Source organism: Symsagittifera roscoffensis, chromosome 5 (assembly GCF_963678635.1).
Source record: "Symsagittifera roscoffensis chromosome 5, txSymRosc1.1, whole genome shotgun sequence".
Taxonomy (NCBI): domain Eukaryota; kingdom Metazoa; phylum Xenacoelomorpha; order Acoela; family Convolutidae; genus Symsagittifera; species Symsagittifera roscoffensis.
In genome coordinates this window covers 31319831-31335790 of record NC_087066.1, presented here as the reverse complement: position 1 = coordinate 31335790, position 15960 = coordinate 31319831, and the positions used below count along the sequence as shown (strand labels likewise).

The window sequence follows — 15960 nt, the reverse complement described above, 5'->3', positions numbered from 1 at the left end:
TTTTTAGACAGTTATGTTTGTCCAAATCAATCATATCATATAAAAAATAAAAGAATCCGAAAAGCGGTTACAAGACTTACCTCTTAGAACATATCAGGTTTCAGAGGGGCTTTGAAGGATGAAGATAGCTGTAGCAACATGTAATAGAGCAGACTACAGCAAACTGGCGCCTGTGCTTCGAGGATTGAAACAGGACACAACATTCCAGGTGAGTGCAGGTTATTTGAACCAATCTGGAAGCAATCAAAATCATCTGAATGAAGCATTAAAGGGGAAATATAGCTTGCAATCAACTTAAAGTTCATCCAGGGGCGGATCTAGGATTTTCTGGAGGCGGGGGGGGGGGGGATTTTTTTCGGTCGACTTTTTTTTAAAATTTTGTCGATTTTTTTTTAGGTCAACCAAATTCGTTTTCCGAGCTCTCCTAAGCACTAAAAAGACGCTGTTTTGGCCAAGTTTTGGCCAAAGTGCCCAGAAACAGGTCAAAAAAGCCGTTTCTGGGCACTTTTTGGAAATTTTTGACAAAAAATGCGTTTTTTTAGCGCCCGCTCCCCCTCAGAGTTAGTATTATTGGCGCCAAGGACGCCTTTACAAAAATTTTAGGGTCGGTCGGCCAAAAATGGATTTCTTAAAAAGTACCAAAAGGGGGGCAGGGGGTCGAATCCCTGAGGTGGGGGGGGGGGCGTCCGCCCTCCCCCTAAATCCGCCCCTGAGTTCATCTACATTGTGCATTAGGAAAATGACTTATAATCAGCTGATAGATTACATACATCTGGTAGTTAGCTGGTAGCTAACTACATCTAGACAAATTTGCGTCTTCATTTTTGTTTTTGCACTTGGAATTTTACACGCGATTATTTTTTTTATCAGGAAATCTTAAAAATGTCGACTTATGATTTCTTTTTTTGTGTAGTTCATTTTCTTTGTTAAAAGGAAGGCAAGCTGCACTATTGAACAGAAAAAGTGTTAAAGGTCACGAAAAATGTGACTGACGAAAGTGGACTTTAACTTTCAGGTTTCCCAGCGAAATAAAATGTTTACTTATTGATCCAGTTTTCTCAAATTGAGTTAATTTTATCAAAAAAATGACAATCATAAATTGTTCTAGAAATTCAAAGAGCTTTAAGGGCATCTATATTTTCTTCAAATTTTGAAAGCTGAGATTTTTTTCAGAAATCAAGCCTGTGTTGTTTTTCTGTTTACTTGAGTTCATTGATTCTTTTCCACAGTCTGTTGGCTATGTTTTGTTGACAACTTTTCTTGCAAACTTCCAGTCTCCCTCCCATTTGGTCTAGAGGTTACGCGGTTGCCTTTGCACCCTAAGGACTTAGGTCGTTTTTGATTTTTTGTGTTTAAGGAATTGTTCTTAGTAGTTGCATTTGCTTTACTCCTGTAATTTATAAATTTACTGCAATTTTTTTCGAGCATTTTTTGTTCTCGGGTCAGTGGGATCCCTACTCGAATTGTCGGCTTAGTAGGTCACCATAAATATAATTAACCTTGTTATTATTTTTTCGAATCTTTTTCTATTCGCTAACTTGCAATACTACGCTTGTGTTGTATGGCAAGTGACTCAACTAAAACGTCACCTTGAAAACGAAAAGTTAATTGACCCTAACCAATCCGCTGATAGGGCTCTTCATTCAACGGAAACATGCCTGCTGAAGACAACAAATGAAATTCTTTTCCATCTGGATAGAGATAACCTAGTCATAGTACTTGGTCTGGATCTATCTGCTGCATTTGATACAATAGACTTCGATATCCTCGATATCCTAGTATGTTTTTTGCTAAATTACACTGAGTTCAGAACGCAGCATGTCGATTCATTTTTGGATTAAGGAAAAACGACTCGTGTAAAGACTTTAGACACCACCTACACTGGCTTCCCATTGAACAAAGTGTTATTTTCAAATCAATGACTCTAATGCACAAAATACTACACGATAGAGAAATCCCATCTTACTTGATTGGTATGGCCTCATTTCAACGGCATTGCAACAAAACTAGAACACCTAACATGTTCAAAGCAGAATTGAAGCTAGCAAGAAAATCATTCGGAAACCGTGCGTTCTCAGTACTTGCTCCTAAACTGTGGAATTTGCTCCCACTTGAGCTCAGGAGTATTTTAGATCACTATACTCTCAAACGAACGTTGAAAACTTACCTTTTCAAGAACGCATATGGAGTGTAAAATAGTGGAATTAATGAAAGGTTTGCTTTCAGAAATAATGCAGACTGTTAATTTACGCAAAAATCGTTTCCGTGTTATTCAAAGATCACTAGCCAATCAGTGCTGTGTTGTTGAACGCAAAGACAGCCATTTTGGAGAATAATCTATACTTCTATCAACCGAGTGAACAACTGTGCTAGGATCCCTCGCTAGTATTTGGAGTATTCCTGAAGATTACACTGACTATTTCATGCCCAGGTGGAGCCATTTCCACAATGTGCAGCGACAATGTTCTGAGAGATATCAGAAACTCGGGTGCAAAAAACATAATAGTCATGGGAGGAACCAATAACCTCTTCGATTGAGACAATCGACGATTGATGGGACCAGTAGAAACGGCTGATCAAATGTACTATCTTATCTGATTCGTTATTTGAAATTTCACGGGTACAATGTTGGATTAATGGAACTAACGAGCAAAAGGGATAAATACTGCACTATCAAAGCACCAAACGGCTGCTATTGAGATTTAGCGAGGGAACTGAAAGTCCCTTGCTAAAATCACAAATGATTCAGATACCGCCATCACATGAGCACTGATGGCATCCATCCAGATGCAAAGCATGTCAGAGAACTGGCAGCAGATTTTTGGGGAAGCTTTTAATAAGCTGAAAAGAAAATCAATGACTATCAGATGAGACCAGGCCCAGATCAGGGCTGAGTTTTCAACTTTTTTAATTTTTAAAGTGAATCACATGCCTAGCTCTAGGCTGAAGACTCTTGGCAGCAGAATTATACAGGCCTAGATCAAGAACGAAGATATAACAACGTGGCTATTGCAGACCTAGCTCAAGGTCGAAGTTTATCTAGCAGACATCTAAAACAGGCCTAGATTAAGGCCGAAGACTCGCAAAACACACAGAGATAACCAGCCTAATTCAAGGCCGAAGACATTTCTCCTCGCCTCTGAGTTTCAAAAAGGGGTGAAATAATCAAACTACGATGATGATGCGAAGCTCTGCTTCGCCTCTGTGTAAAATGAAAGTTCCTGGCGGGAAAGAATTATGAAGATGGGTCAATTTTTTCATGCCGCCAAGCAAATTCTGCGGCTTGCAGGGTGTTGTCACACTTCAAAGTCTTGTATGGTGGTGATTTGGATTCCAAAATCAAGAGCAATTCTCCACATGTCCAATAAAACTGCAAAAAAAATTTTTAAAATATTTTAAACGGAAGCGAATAGATCAAAAAAGAAGTAATTAACCTTTTAAATCATAGTTTTTCACCTAAACAGTTTTAAAACTAACTACGTCCCACTCCACAGAAAATCCACAGATAATCTGTAAAGATAAATTGAAATTTTTTCCTTCAGTTAGGTTGCTTGGAATATTGTGGTCGGTGGTGGGACTATTCAGTGCTAACCGTGTTCTAATTATAGCTTTAGTCTAAAATCGGTAAGTTAATTGCATTTCCACATGATGGCTGTTGTAGGTGTCGATAGTGGTGATGGGGTCGCACCTAATTGACGACTACGGAAATACGTACAGATTCATTGAGAGGGATGGCAACCAAATAGACAGTATGTTGCACACTCTGGTGAGAGGGGAAACGGAAGGAGCGATGGTTGAGAGTATGGGTTTGGCCATGATTAAACTGCCAGATATCCTGAACAGGTTGCAGCCGGACCTTGTCATGGTAAGAATCAAATCACTGTCGGAGATATTCTTTTATGATTTGAGTTTTTCTTCGAGAAGTTAAAAGAGGATCGATATTAGGAAGAAGTTCTTTCTGTGCAAGGAGACAATTGAGGCTAGAAGCCATTCATTCAAATTGAAAGATCAGTTAGGAAATTTTTGAATGTTGTGAGCCGCATAACAATTTTTGAATGTTCTGAGCCGCATAACTCTACCTCTAAGATAATCAATGACACTTCGGTAAAACAAAAACGAAATAGGAAATTTTTTCCTCTTTACAGTCGGTAACTTTGTTTGAATAAACAGGTTTCTCCTACTGTAATGTTTCAAGGTAAGAAGTTAACTCATAGTTTGGCCGAGAAGCTGCATTAATCCCGCTGAATTCTGAAATTCTGGAATCATGTGTTTTTAAAATTAGAGCTTGAATGACTGTCAAGTACTTGTCATGTTCTGTCTGTGTCATAACTGTTTGCTTAATACTAATTCAGCAATTGATTAATTGTTCTGACCATTGAAAATGGGAAGGAACTTTGTAATCGGGTGTATTTTTTTTCCTTCTTTTTAAGAGAAATGAACGTAGTGAAGACTCTTATATAAGTCTTGGGTGATTTTTTTTCCAGGATAAACCCTTAAAATGCTCTAATAACTACAGATGTGCATTCATACATATTAATGCATTTGTGAATGCACTAAGGTATATATGCACTTTTAAGTTTAATGAAATTCATCTGAAATTCAATTGAAATTTGTGAATGCACTTAGGTATATATGCACTTTTGAGTTCAATTGATATACAAGTGACGTAAATAGCACTCTCCAAATACGAACGCGAAAATGGCGCAAGAAAAAACTTGAAAGGTTTCTACTTATGAAAGTGGAGTTTATTTTTAAGATTTCCAGCGGAATATAAACTATACCTATTGATCCAGTTGAGTTTTTTCAAAAAAGTCAGTATTTTTTTTGCGCTCATTACTCTTTTCCAACTGTCAGTTGGCTATGTTTTTTTTCCACGCAAAATCAACTATCACAATTGCTCGTCGGAGTGAGTTGAGTGATATATCATATTAAAGCCCTTTCAGTCGAATGAGCGAGTAAACGAGCGAGCAGGCTTATATTTACGCTTAATTTAAGCCGTAAAAACTTAGTTTTATTCGACTTTAACATTTTTTGGCGCCATTTTGTGAATAAGCCATTTTCTTTTTTTAATGATTATTTTTACACAAGCAAAGCTTGTATGATAGTATGAACTCTCTTTTTTCCCCAACATAAGTCGCAAATATTAGTGTTCATTTTGATCAATAACAGCTATTAAGTACAGCCAATGCTAAGGATAATAACACACACTATATTACAAATAGCACTTTAGATTCAAGGTATCATGGATATATAGCGTATAAGAAGGGAGGGAGACCCACAACAAAATAAGAGGGTTCGCTATTAACGGGTAAGTGGAGATTTAATCCGTCACAGAAATCGTTCCAAATTGGTTGAAGGAAGCTTATTTGCCATAATTGATTTGGTACTAGGAGCGAAATTTATCACTTTGTATTTAATATGGCGTGTGTGTGTGGGGGGGGGGGGGGTGATTTTCACAAAAAATCTCAAATGAAAAAAGTTTCATTTTATTTTTATTACGTTTAATTTGTTCATGTTATTACTATTCCATCGACTGCTCTATCAATTTAGGCATGTTAGTTACTAACTTTCTTTTGCTATCAAACTGACTGGTACTGGTAATGCGTTATATTTAGCTTGCGTCACTTAGCAATTATGTAGACTCATAATTGGCGTGTGTCACTTAAGAAATTTTGCAGACTCAAAGTTTTAACCAGTAAATTTTTCCCAGTAGCTTTATCGGTCATAGTTCTACTTGTAAGTGCGAAGTGAAACTTCGCCTCTGTGTTACTTTTTTAGTCATTTTTCTCCAAAAACTGCTGTCCAGCTCATTTTACTATGACTGCTTCCTTTTGGATTTTTTTAATACTATGTTCGGTACATTCCTTGATATTTGCACAGTAATCGGCTATACTTGTTTTTATTTTTTTGTTTTGTTTTCCACGAAAAATCAGGTACAAAAAACAATTATCGAATTGGTCGAGTAATATACCATTACTCTTCCGATAAGCAAGGGTAATTACAATCGGGTACTAGACTATTTCCCGTAAACAACTTCACAAAATCTAGTAAACTTCTAGAGGATATTCATTTCTACAGGATCTTTCAAATTTAATTTAAAGTACTATTAATCAAGAAGAAATTAGTTCAAGCCCGTTTCAGTTCTAATTGTCTTTGCAAAAAACTTTTCTTAATTTTTTTCGGCTCTTTGTTTTCGTCCTAGTTTCTTTCGATTCAGTTTCCATTTTTAACGCCATTTTTTTGTCTAGTTTTTATTGGTTTTTTTTTAAATTGGCTTCTGTTCCAATGTAAACAGTTTTTACTATAACTGAGTTTCCCAATTTTTTACATTAACCTTGTCTGATTTTGAATTTTTTTGAAAATTTTTTCGTTCAAAATATTCAAACAGTTTGTTTATGTTTTATCTACTTAGTTAAATTGTTTTGCGTTATTTCGAGGGCAAAATATATACGTCTAGGATTATGTGTTTCAAATGGTTGGGTCGTAAACACAAACTTTATGACATTTTTTATGACGACAAATTTTGTTTTCGGCTCAACAGGTTTTGACCCAAAGTTTCTCGCCTTTGTTGCCGCTCGGTAAATGCTTTCTGTTTTAAGGGCTGTTAATGAACTCAATCTGAATCAAATATGAATTTTTGCTGCGGTAATATTTCAACTTTTGTCTTGTTAACTTTTCAACTAATTTTTTCCAACAATTTTTCAGAACTTTTTTTTACTTATCTTTTTTTTTCTACTATTTTGTACCGCAATGTGTAATTTGCATCGCAAGAGTTGCGACGCTTCGCCTCTGTGTATTAAAGCTCTTTCAATTGTGATTTGAACTTTAGAAAAATTTAATGTCGAGATAAATCGGTATGAATCTTTTGATTTTTGTTCTAACTTTTTTTGGAAAAAAAGGTGATTTTGGAAAAAAAAGGTGAGCGAGACAGCTTATTTTGATTAATTTTCAACCAATAAGTTTACCACATAATCATCAGAATGGGTCGATTGATATATCATATTGCAGATCTTTCAATGCCTATTCGAATGAAATTTTAAAAAATTTCGAAAACTTGTCCAAGTCTTGAGAAAAACCTGTTTGAAATTTTGAGTTTTTGTCCAATTTCCAGCGATTTAAGCAAGCGAACAGACTTGATTTTGTTGAAATTGTTGTTTTTGAATTTTTTTCTCTAGTCACTCTTCGACAGAAACCGTTGGCTGATTTGACTATTTTATTGTGACTGTCGAATATACCTAAATTTCAGGTTTTATTCAGATCTTTTCATCACACCACGCTCAAAAACAACCTTAATTTGAAAAAAAAAGACAATGGTCGGTACATTTTATGCTAACTGAACAGTAACCGGCTATCATTGTTATAATTTAAAAAAAAATCAAAAAAAATTGTTCCTTAAGCTATCAATGACTGGAAATTCAGATATCAATCCAACCAATGAGGCAGGTTTAGGGGTGTGGACGCCCCTCCTTCAGTGATTCGACCCCTGACTACTCTAAAATGTTTTAATACCTCCGTTTTTGGCTGGCTGACCCTAGGATGCTTCTAAAGGTGCATTGCGCGCCAATTTAAACTATTTGAGGAGGGACGTGCGCCGATAAAAATAAGTTTTTGGTCTTATCTGTTCAGAAAGTGCCGCATAAAAGTTGTCCAGAACAAGGTACTTTTAGTGATTTGGGAGGGTGGAATCCCTCTCATGCGAAAGACCGAATGCGCGAAAATATAAATCTGCCAATCAGATTTCAGTAGTCTAAATTTTGGAAAGAAAACGTGAAAATCTGAACAAAGTAAACATTTCCAGGGACTTAATTTTGATATTGGCCGAATATAAAAACGGCAGAAATATGCAAAAATTTCAAATTGTCACTGAACGCCGCCAAAATGGAACAAATTTTATATTTCAAGGGTTTCGTTATGAAAGATGCAAAATATTGCTACATTTAATTCATTTTAATTGAATGGCAATTGATTTTCGGCTAATTTTGTTTGCGGTCCTTCGCCCACGACTTTTTCGGCTATTCGGTCCTTCGCGCTTAAGAATAGCTACCATTTGGGAGAGCTCGGAAACTCATTTTGGTGGACCTAAAAAAAGATCGACAAATTGTTTGAAAATGAGCCCCACCCCACGATCGAGAAAAGCAAAGATCCGCCCCTGTATTTTCCCCCAAAAATGTGCTGGTGAAGTTTCTGCATAGAAAGTTTTTTAGAAGTCTGAGTCGGAATATATGGACGAGAAAAAAATATTTTCCTAAATAAAAAAAAACATCTTTTCCATCTTCCGTCTTGTTTGCAACTTTGCTCATAGATTGTTCGTATTAAGGTTGTGGCTCTCATGAATTGTACTTTTAAAATGGAACCTCTGGCTTTTGCTACTCTCGTATGATTGTTTTTAACTAACAAGATTTTCCTTGAACTGTCCACAAAAATTTTTTCAAGTATATTTTTGTTCTTAAGTTTGTTCATAATGATTTTATTTGATTTGAATACAGTTAGCACTTTCCGTACAGTTAGCATTTTTGATGTTCATCGAATTGATCGTTTAAATGTATATTTGTTATAATAAATTAGATTGTTTGGTGCCTTGTATTAACGTATAACACTTTAGGTGTACTGTTCAATGATCCTAAGTTACTCTGAAATCTTAAAGACATGGCATCTTTAAGGTACATGGGGACAGATTCGATGCCATGTCTGTAGCCATATCTGCAGCTGTGATGAATGTGAGGGTGCTCCACCTGGAGGGAGGGGAAGTGAGTGGAACTATCGATGACGTCATCCGCCACTCGATCACGAAGCTCGCCCACTACCACATCTGCTGCACCAAGGGCGCCAGGTGAAATACGATTTACAATACTTACCACAGTTTAGTTATTTAAGTTGACATAATTCCAGCTCTATTCTTGAATCTTAGATCCCCAACCAAATTCAGAGAAATTCCTAGGATCTCAAAATTTAAACGTGAGAAATTGAAATTGTTCAAAATTGAATTAAATGGTTTTTAGTTCAGTTTCACAAACTTATTTAAAGTGAAAATAGCAGAATTTCACGATTAAATTTTTCCCGGCTACAATTCCTCGTGGAGTTAGATCACAACAGTGATACATTTTTAAGTATATTCTTACTGGATGTTCTATAAGATGATGTCGATTTGTTAGAGAAAAATAATACAAGCTAAGACTGAGGGAGACAGTTAGGCCTGGAAACAAGAAGTTGAGTGCCAAGATTATCTTGATCATCATCGCAGAGATCTGCCTTTATTTTTTCTGCATTCCTGTATACTGGTATTCTAAAGTCTGTATTGTATGCCTTCTTCAAGTATAGCATCATTTCTTGCGTCCTTCTGATTGATCATAGGAGCATAGAGTTTGACTTTTCTAACTTTAAAGGCACTTAGCATAAAGGTAAGGCGTTCACTTCATGACCGTCAGATCGTGGAATCGATCCCCTGACATGGCAATGATTGTATGTGAAGACGAGCTCTAACTTGACCATCAGCTTCACGTCTACCATAGCTTGACGGACTCGGCTGCAATAGTGCTGCCACGTCAAAGTTCTAGATGCAAAAAAAACGACCTTGAGTGGCAGAAAAAGCTTCGCTCAACAAAATAACTGTCTGGAATGTGGGGAAATAAGAGAAAGGGCCTACGCCTAGACAGGCTGCAAAGCTTTTCATAGATCCTCTGCGAATCGTAGAAACGAAAATTATTAGTATTAACCACTGCTAGTTTTTGCTGCATCTAGTAAATCTTGGTGAAGCAAGCGGATGTTTCAGACTGCGAATTGAGAGCATGTGTGAGGACTCTTCGCGAGTTCTTCTGGCAGGATGTCCAGCATACGACGAGCTCATTCACACCGATGTGTCCAAGTACCACGAGGCTTTTGAGAGGTAAAGAGCCACGAAATGAATATTCATATTTGACGTTTTTCGAAGTGTTTGTTCATTTTTGCTTTGTTTTCAGAACTGGAACTGGTAAAACTAAATCACAAAGTGTGGCATAGCCTCTTTCTTAGTTAATTTGCTTCTAGGCAGTCTTTTTTCCAGTATCGATAAGATATTTTTAGTAAAGTTAGTACTGATTTGGTTACGGTTAGTGGTGTGTGAAATGTGCTTAGAAAAAGGCTGTAAGTTTCAACTTTTTTTTTTGAAAAGTTTCTCGTTAAAAAATTTCGTTTAACCTAAGTATTTCAAAAGTCGTGTGCTCCTGGTTCTTGCAATGTGTTGCTGTCTTCTTGTTAGTTATATGAAATTTTTCGTATAGCTTTTTTGCACATACTAATACATCATAGTTATTTCGCTCCAATGTTCAGATGGCTACCGAATCATGTTGGGACCAAAAACTTCATAATTTGCGTTTATCATCCGGTCACAACTGCAATAGCAGAGAGCATTCAACATTTTGGACTTCTCCTGGACGCCCTTCTTCACTTTGACGTCAGAACTGTCATCTTGTTTCCGAATGTAGACGCGGGAAGCAAGGAACTAGTTCGCTGTATCCGCTTGCGAAACTTGGAAAACCACGAGAAGATCTCGTGTTACAAACATGTACCCTTTTCGGAGTTTGTATACCTAATGGGTAATTGTGGACTGATGATTGGCAACTCAAGTGCTGGAATACGAGAGTCAAATGTATTCGGAACTGCAGTGATTAATATTGGAACTCGTCAACGCGGGCGACAGTCGGGAGCGAATGTCGTGCACGTTAAGAACCCGACAAGTGCGGAGGACCTATTGTGGCATATCAGGAGCCAGTTTGGCAAAGTGTACCCAAGGGATTATATTTACGGGGATGGACGGGCGGTGGAGCGAATTGTCAAGTTCATAAAAGGTAATTCCTAGACTACAACTTGGTCCAAAAAGTCCTAAAGATTTTGCAAAACAAACCCACAAAAAATTACAGGTTGAAAGTTGTCTTGAACTACAAGAACACTAATATCTCAATTTTATGGCGCTTGTACTCATTATCTGAAAAGAGCTCTGAAATGAAAGTTAATTTACAGAAATCGACTGTGACTCGCCAGTTGAGAAGAGCTTCAATTTCGACCGCAACTCAAGTGGTTTACGAGCGCCTTCCAAAGCATCCTTCGGAGCCGAGTTTCCTCTTTCTCGCCAGGCACACTCCCTCCAACTGGCTCTAGCCGTGGATCTAGGTACAAAACCGAACGGAACATACCAAATAAATTTTATGCCATTAATAATTCAATTCGCACACAAATTTTTATTCTCACTTTTCTAAAATAAAAATTACTTTCCATTTGTTTATGCGCTAAGACGATGAAAGTGAAGTAATTTTAGTTCAACTGTTATAATTCAACTCCTCCAATAAAAATCATCTCCTCTAATATGAAATAATGTATGTTCTCAAAAGTGGAAACAAAGCCGGATTGCGAAATAGGGCTTCAAGTTTTATTTTTAACTTAGGAGGGAGTTTCATCCGAGTGGCTCTAGTGGATGACCGGGGCAACATTGAGAGAATGAGAAGGACTGAGATGGTAGATTGTCCCGATGAAAGAATTGCTATCATAGTTCGCATGGCTAATGTGAGTGGCTCTTTCCATAATTCCATACGTGAATTGGAATAGGATTTCCATAGGTTTGTTTTCCAGAATCTACCAAAGTACATAGGGCTTGTCGTGGATATGAAAACAATCTGAATGAGGCCAGGTGTTTTTTTTCACACCGCCAAGCAACCCGGAAACACAGCCGAGTGAAGCAAGGACGTGTTAAAAACAATCTGAATGAGAACTAAATGTGGTACAACATGTCTGTCCTTGCGTCACTCGTTTGTTTTCGAGTTGCCTGACTTAGCGTGAAAAAAAAACACCTAAGTCTAGCCGAAGTGGTCATCAGACGGAACAACAACCGAAAGTCAAGTCTACTTGTACTTTAACTATGTATCACTTTCAGGATCTGCTGGAAAACAAGCGAGACTTAGTTGTTGGTGTAGGAGTGTCAACGGGCGGAAGAGTGAATTCAGAAACGGGAGAAATCCTGTTCGCAACTAAAGTGCTGAGCGGCTGGGGCGGAGTGGCTTTGAAAACTCGTCTTCAAGAGCAACTGGGACTACCGTGCTACGTCGAGAACGACGGAAATTGTGCTGCACTAGCCGAGGTATTTACATTTATGAATATATAACTTTTTTTACACAAGCAAGCAAAGCTTGTGTTATAGTATGAACTATCCTTTTTTTCCAAGCTAAGTCGCAAATATTGTTGCGGCAAAATGTGCTCATTTTGAAAGTGTTCATTTTGATCAATAACCAATTATTAAGTACAGCCAATGCTAAAGATATTAACACAAACTATTATATCACTTATAGCACTTTAGCTTCAAGGTATCATGGATCTGTAGCGTAGAAGTAGGGAAGGAGAACCGCAACAAAAGAAGAGGGTTCGAACCTGGGCAGGGTCGGATGTTTTTAATGAACTTTTTCGTATACGCGTTAGTTGGTAAATTTCTTTTTTTTTTCAAATTGACTGGTACTGCTAATGCGTCATAATTGGCTTGCGTCACTTAGCAATTATGTAGACGCATAATTGGCGTGCCTCACTTAACAATTTTTGTTGACTCAATTTTTTAATCAGTTTTTCCCACTAGCGTTATCGGTCATATTTTTGCTTGTGCATGCGAAGTGAAACTTTGCCTCTGTTTAAAAATATTGTGTACGTTATGCAAGCACTGCAAGAGTCGTAGTAAATTAACGATTTTGTTGCAAAATTGTCACCTATTGATTGCAGGTGCACTTTGGATTGCATAAGATGGAAGACATGGTCGTTTTGCACTTTGGAACTGGGATTGGAGGAGGAATAATCCAGGATGGGTGTCTGCTCAATGGCAGCAGCTACTCGGCAGGCGAGTTTGGCCATATTGTGGTCTGTTTCGACGATGGACCCGACTGTATGTGTGGCAACTCTGGATGCGTTGAGGCTTACGCAGGAGGGTGGGCGTTGAATAAATTGGCCAAAGAAATGGAGGTGATTGGTTGTTTACTTTTGCGAAAGCAAGTGTCTTGTAATCGGGAACTAGACTTTTCCCGGAAAAGAAAACTTTTCTTTACACTTGCGACCAGCTTAGTGTATTATTACGAACCTTCTTTTTTTAGCCGGACCTGGTTTTGTTTTCAGTATGTCCTGTAAAAATTGATTTTCGGACTTTCGTTTATCTGCTCAAGTATAGTCGGCTTAGTTTCCACATCACGAATTTTTCTTGCGCTGTAGGCAAGTATCATTGTAGTTGCAATTTTTGGTCACTGAAGTTTCGGGTGGACTTGAAACTTTAAGAAGTGTGTTATAATATATTTTTTCGGCTCAGCCGATGTCTGCTCAAAAATGTGTCATTTTTGTTTCCGCTTCGTTAGCTTTGTTCTGTTGCTAATTCAAATATTTTACTTGACATTTTTGTCTAGAATTCCTATTTGGTAAAAAAAAACAGGTATTATGAAATTTCCTGTTTGATAAAAACAGATATTGAAAAATGTATGGGATCAGGTTTTTTTAAAAAAATTTTTGAGACTCTTGAAAATTGGAAAAATTGCCGTCGTAGTCTATCATTCCGAACCGTTTTTCCCCATTCTAACTTGCGTTTTAATTAGAAGAGGTTATTTAATATTCCAATATCTCACAAAAAGCAATGATTCTCGGCTATTGATTTGCTGACCATTTTTCGGACTTTTCTTGATAACTCTCCTGCCAAATCTGATTTCATAGGTTTAATCGAAACAACAGATTTTTGAAAGCTTCCCTTTATAATTAGCTGTGCCCAATGTTCTTTTAAAAATTATGGCCTTCAAACTGGTCAAAGTTTTGAAATTTTGCAGGTTTTTTGAAGCTTTTTGATCTAACCTGAGAAAAGGCTCGTGCTCAAATAAGAAACCCGGTTTTGAAAATTTTGTATTTCAATCTGAGATGGAAACTTAACCGAAAGATTTGGTTGCAAGATTTTTTCCAGCATAAGCGGCGACTCCTCATTTTTCGTAAGAGAAATATTATGTCCTAAGAGAAATATTATGTCCTTGAGAAAATTCCAACATCTCAAAAATTTTCATTCTTCTTACTTATTCTGGTAGAGAAGCAACTGAGATTTTAGGCGAAGTCCAATTTTTGCAATTACGCATTTCGTCCCGCATCAATATAGCAAATTCAAAAACCAAAAAATATCAAGTACGTACCTCCAGCTTTAGGTGGCCCCTATTTGTCTTTTATCGAGACATCTGAGAATTTTGGGTCATCCTTTTTTTTCAATGTTTTTATGTCTATGTTGTGTCGCAAGAGGTGCGAAGCTTCGCGTCGCCTCTGTTTATGTACTTATCATCTCGAATTGTTATTACCTTCGTTCATCATAAGAATTGGATGACAAGTGTTTCAGAATATAGCTAAGAAACTTGGTCTGTGTTCATTCAGGATATAGCAAGGAAAAGTCGTGAGCAGGATTATCTTACTGATTCAGTGCCTGTTACAAGTTTCCTTGATTGTTTTGCTGAAAAAATGGCATTGGAACAACCGTTTTTCTAACCGTCTATTTTTCTGTGTGCATGAGCAACAACTTCATAGGGATCACTTTTCTTGAGAAAATTGATCGATTACGTATTTTTTTTCCAGCTCTCATCCAATTGGAGAAAAGAAGGCGCCGATGATCAAAAACCTGTCACTCCTGGTCAACCGAATAAACCAACGTATCTAACCGACTTGGCCAGCGACGGCGTCGATTACGCAGTCCAACATATTAACCGAGCAGTGCGTGCAGTAGCTTCTGCGCTTCTGACCATCTACAGCTCATACAATCCACCAGTGGCGATACTGGCTGGTCCGCTGGCACCTGTCTATTTCGACGGAGTCAAGAATAAACTGGAAGAGAGATCGGCTATCTTGGGTCGCAATTTCACCCTGTTGCAATCAGATATGACGGAGATGTCTCTGAAAGGAGCAGCTACTTTGATACTCAATAATCCGAGCAGAGCAGTGCCTCAAAATGCAATCGTTTGATATTTGAACGATTCTGCCTGCAAAACTTTTCGGCCTGCAAAACTTAAGGCTTAACCAACCGAACGGATATCTAGGGTTCTCGAATGGGTCAAAATTAACCAATCATGGTGATCCATTAGATAATTCGCTTTCGACAACGAACCTGTGTATTTGTATAACAGGAAAGACCGGATTTTGCGATTCTTTTAAAAGTACGGTCTTTCAATGATCTTGACCGTGGCTGTTTCAGCATGTACTCTTGCTATTTTAGTGGAGCAGGTGTTAGCAGATGACAGCATAACTCTAAGTTGACCGAATATTATGAGGACCAATTTTAAATTATCTTGTTCAACCATTGTTAATACAACCGGAATATTTTCGGTGTCTGAATAAGTTGCAAATTTGGAAAAACTATAACTGATAGCATTTTCCTGCCTTTGTGTATGAGGCTAAGCTTCGCCTCTGTATAATACAATGATGTACAGTAATTCTATTTCTTATCATTGCTTTCCTGAATGTACCATATAGTCATAGTGTAACATAGTAGATACCTTTGTTGCTAAAAATTTAAACTAGTGGGTGCTACTTGGTCAAACTAATTTATCAAATCACCCATTCAGTCGCATATAAAAAAATTTTGCTCAGGGTTGGGCCGCCTTGTTCTGAAGAGTTCTGGAGAATTAACATATCATAAAATTTCGCAGATGACTCATTTTCAGTATGTATTTACTTTTAGTTCATTTTTTCGTATTTATAGAAAGTAATTTTTTGAATCTTCAATTAACAATGCTTAAGATATTAAATTGTTTTTCATCCGAAGGACTTGGGAAGAGTCCATCATGAAGCACTTGTCTTTGAAGGTAAAAGGTGAACGAGGCGGTAGGTGAGCATCAACAACAGTCGGGACATACCTCATACTAATGTCCAAAACATTTGTGAGCAATTCCAAATTTAGTATCCGAAAATCTGAGAGAAATAATCTGAATTTAGAGCTTTGATTGTTTG

At 37.4% G+C, this 15960-nt stretch overlaps 1 protein-coding gene across 2 annotated transcripts; it reads left to right on the top strand.

Annotated features, from left to right (window-relative positions):
* Positions 1 to 10: 10 nt before the first annotated feature.
* On the top strand, positions 11 to 15892 carry LOC134845484 (bifunctional UDP-N-acetylglucosamine 2-epimerase/N-acetylmannosamine kinase-like). Of its 2 annotated transcripts, none has more exons than XM_063862379.1 (10): positions 11 to 208; positions 3662 to 3865; positions 8661 to 8830; positions 9770 to 9883; positions 10306 to 10823; positions 10996 to 11145; positions 11417 to 11535; positions 11903 to 12106; positions 12733 to 12969; positions 14593 to 15890. In XM_063862379.1, the coding sequence occupies exons 1-10, from the start codon at positions 119 to 121 to the stop codon at positions 14974 to 14976; spliced, it is 2190 nt and encodes a 729-aa protein (XP_063718449.1). In that variant the 5' UTR covers positions 11 to 118; the 3' UTR covers positions 14977 to 15890. The 2 variants fall into 2 exon arrangements, with proteins under 2 accessions (XP_063718449.1, XP_063718450.1); XM_063862380.1 differs by lacking the exon at positions 11 to 208 and adding an exon at positions 4171 to 4195 and having other exon boundaries at positions 3778 to 3865; positions 14593 to 15892.
* Positions 15893 to 15960: the final 68 nt, after the last annotated feature.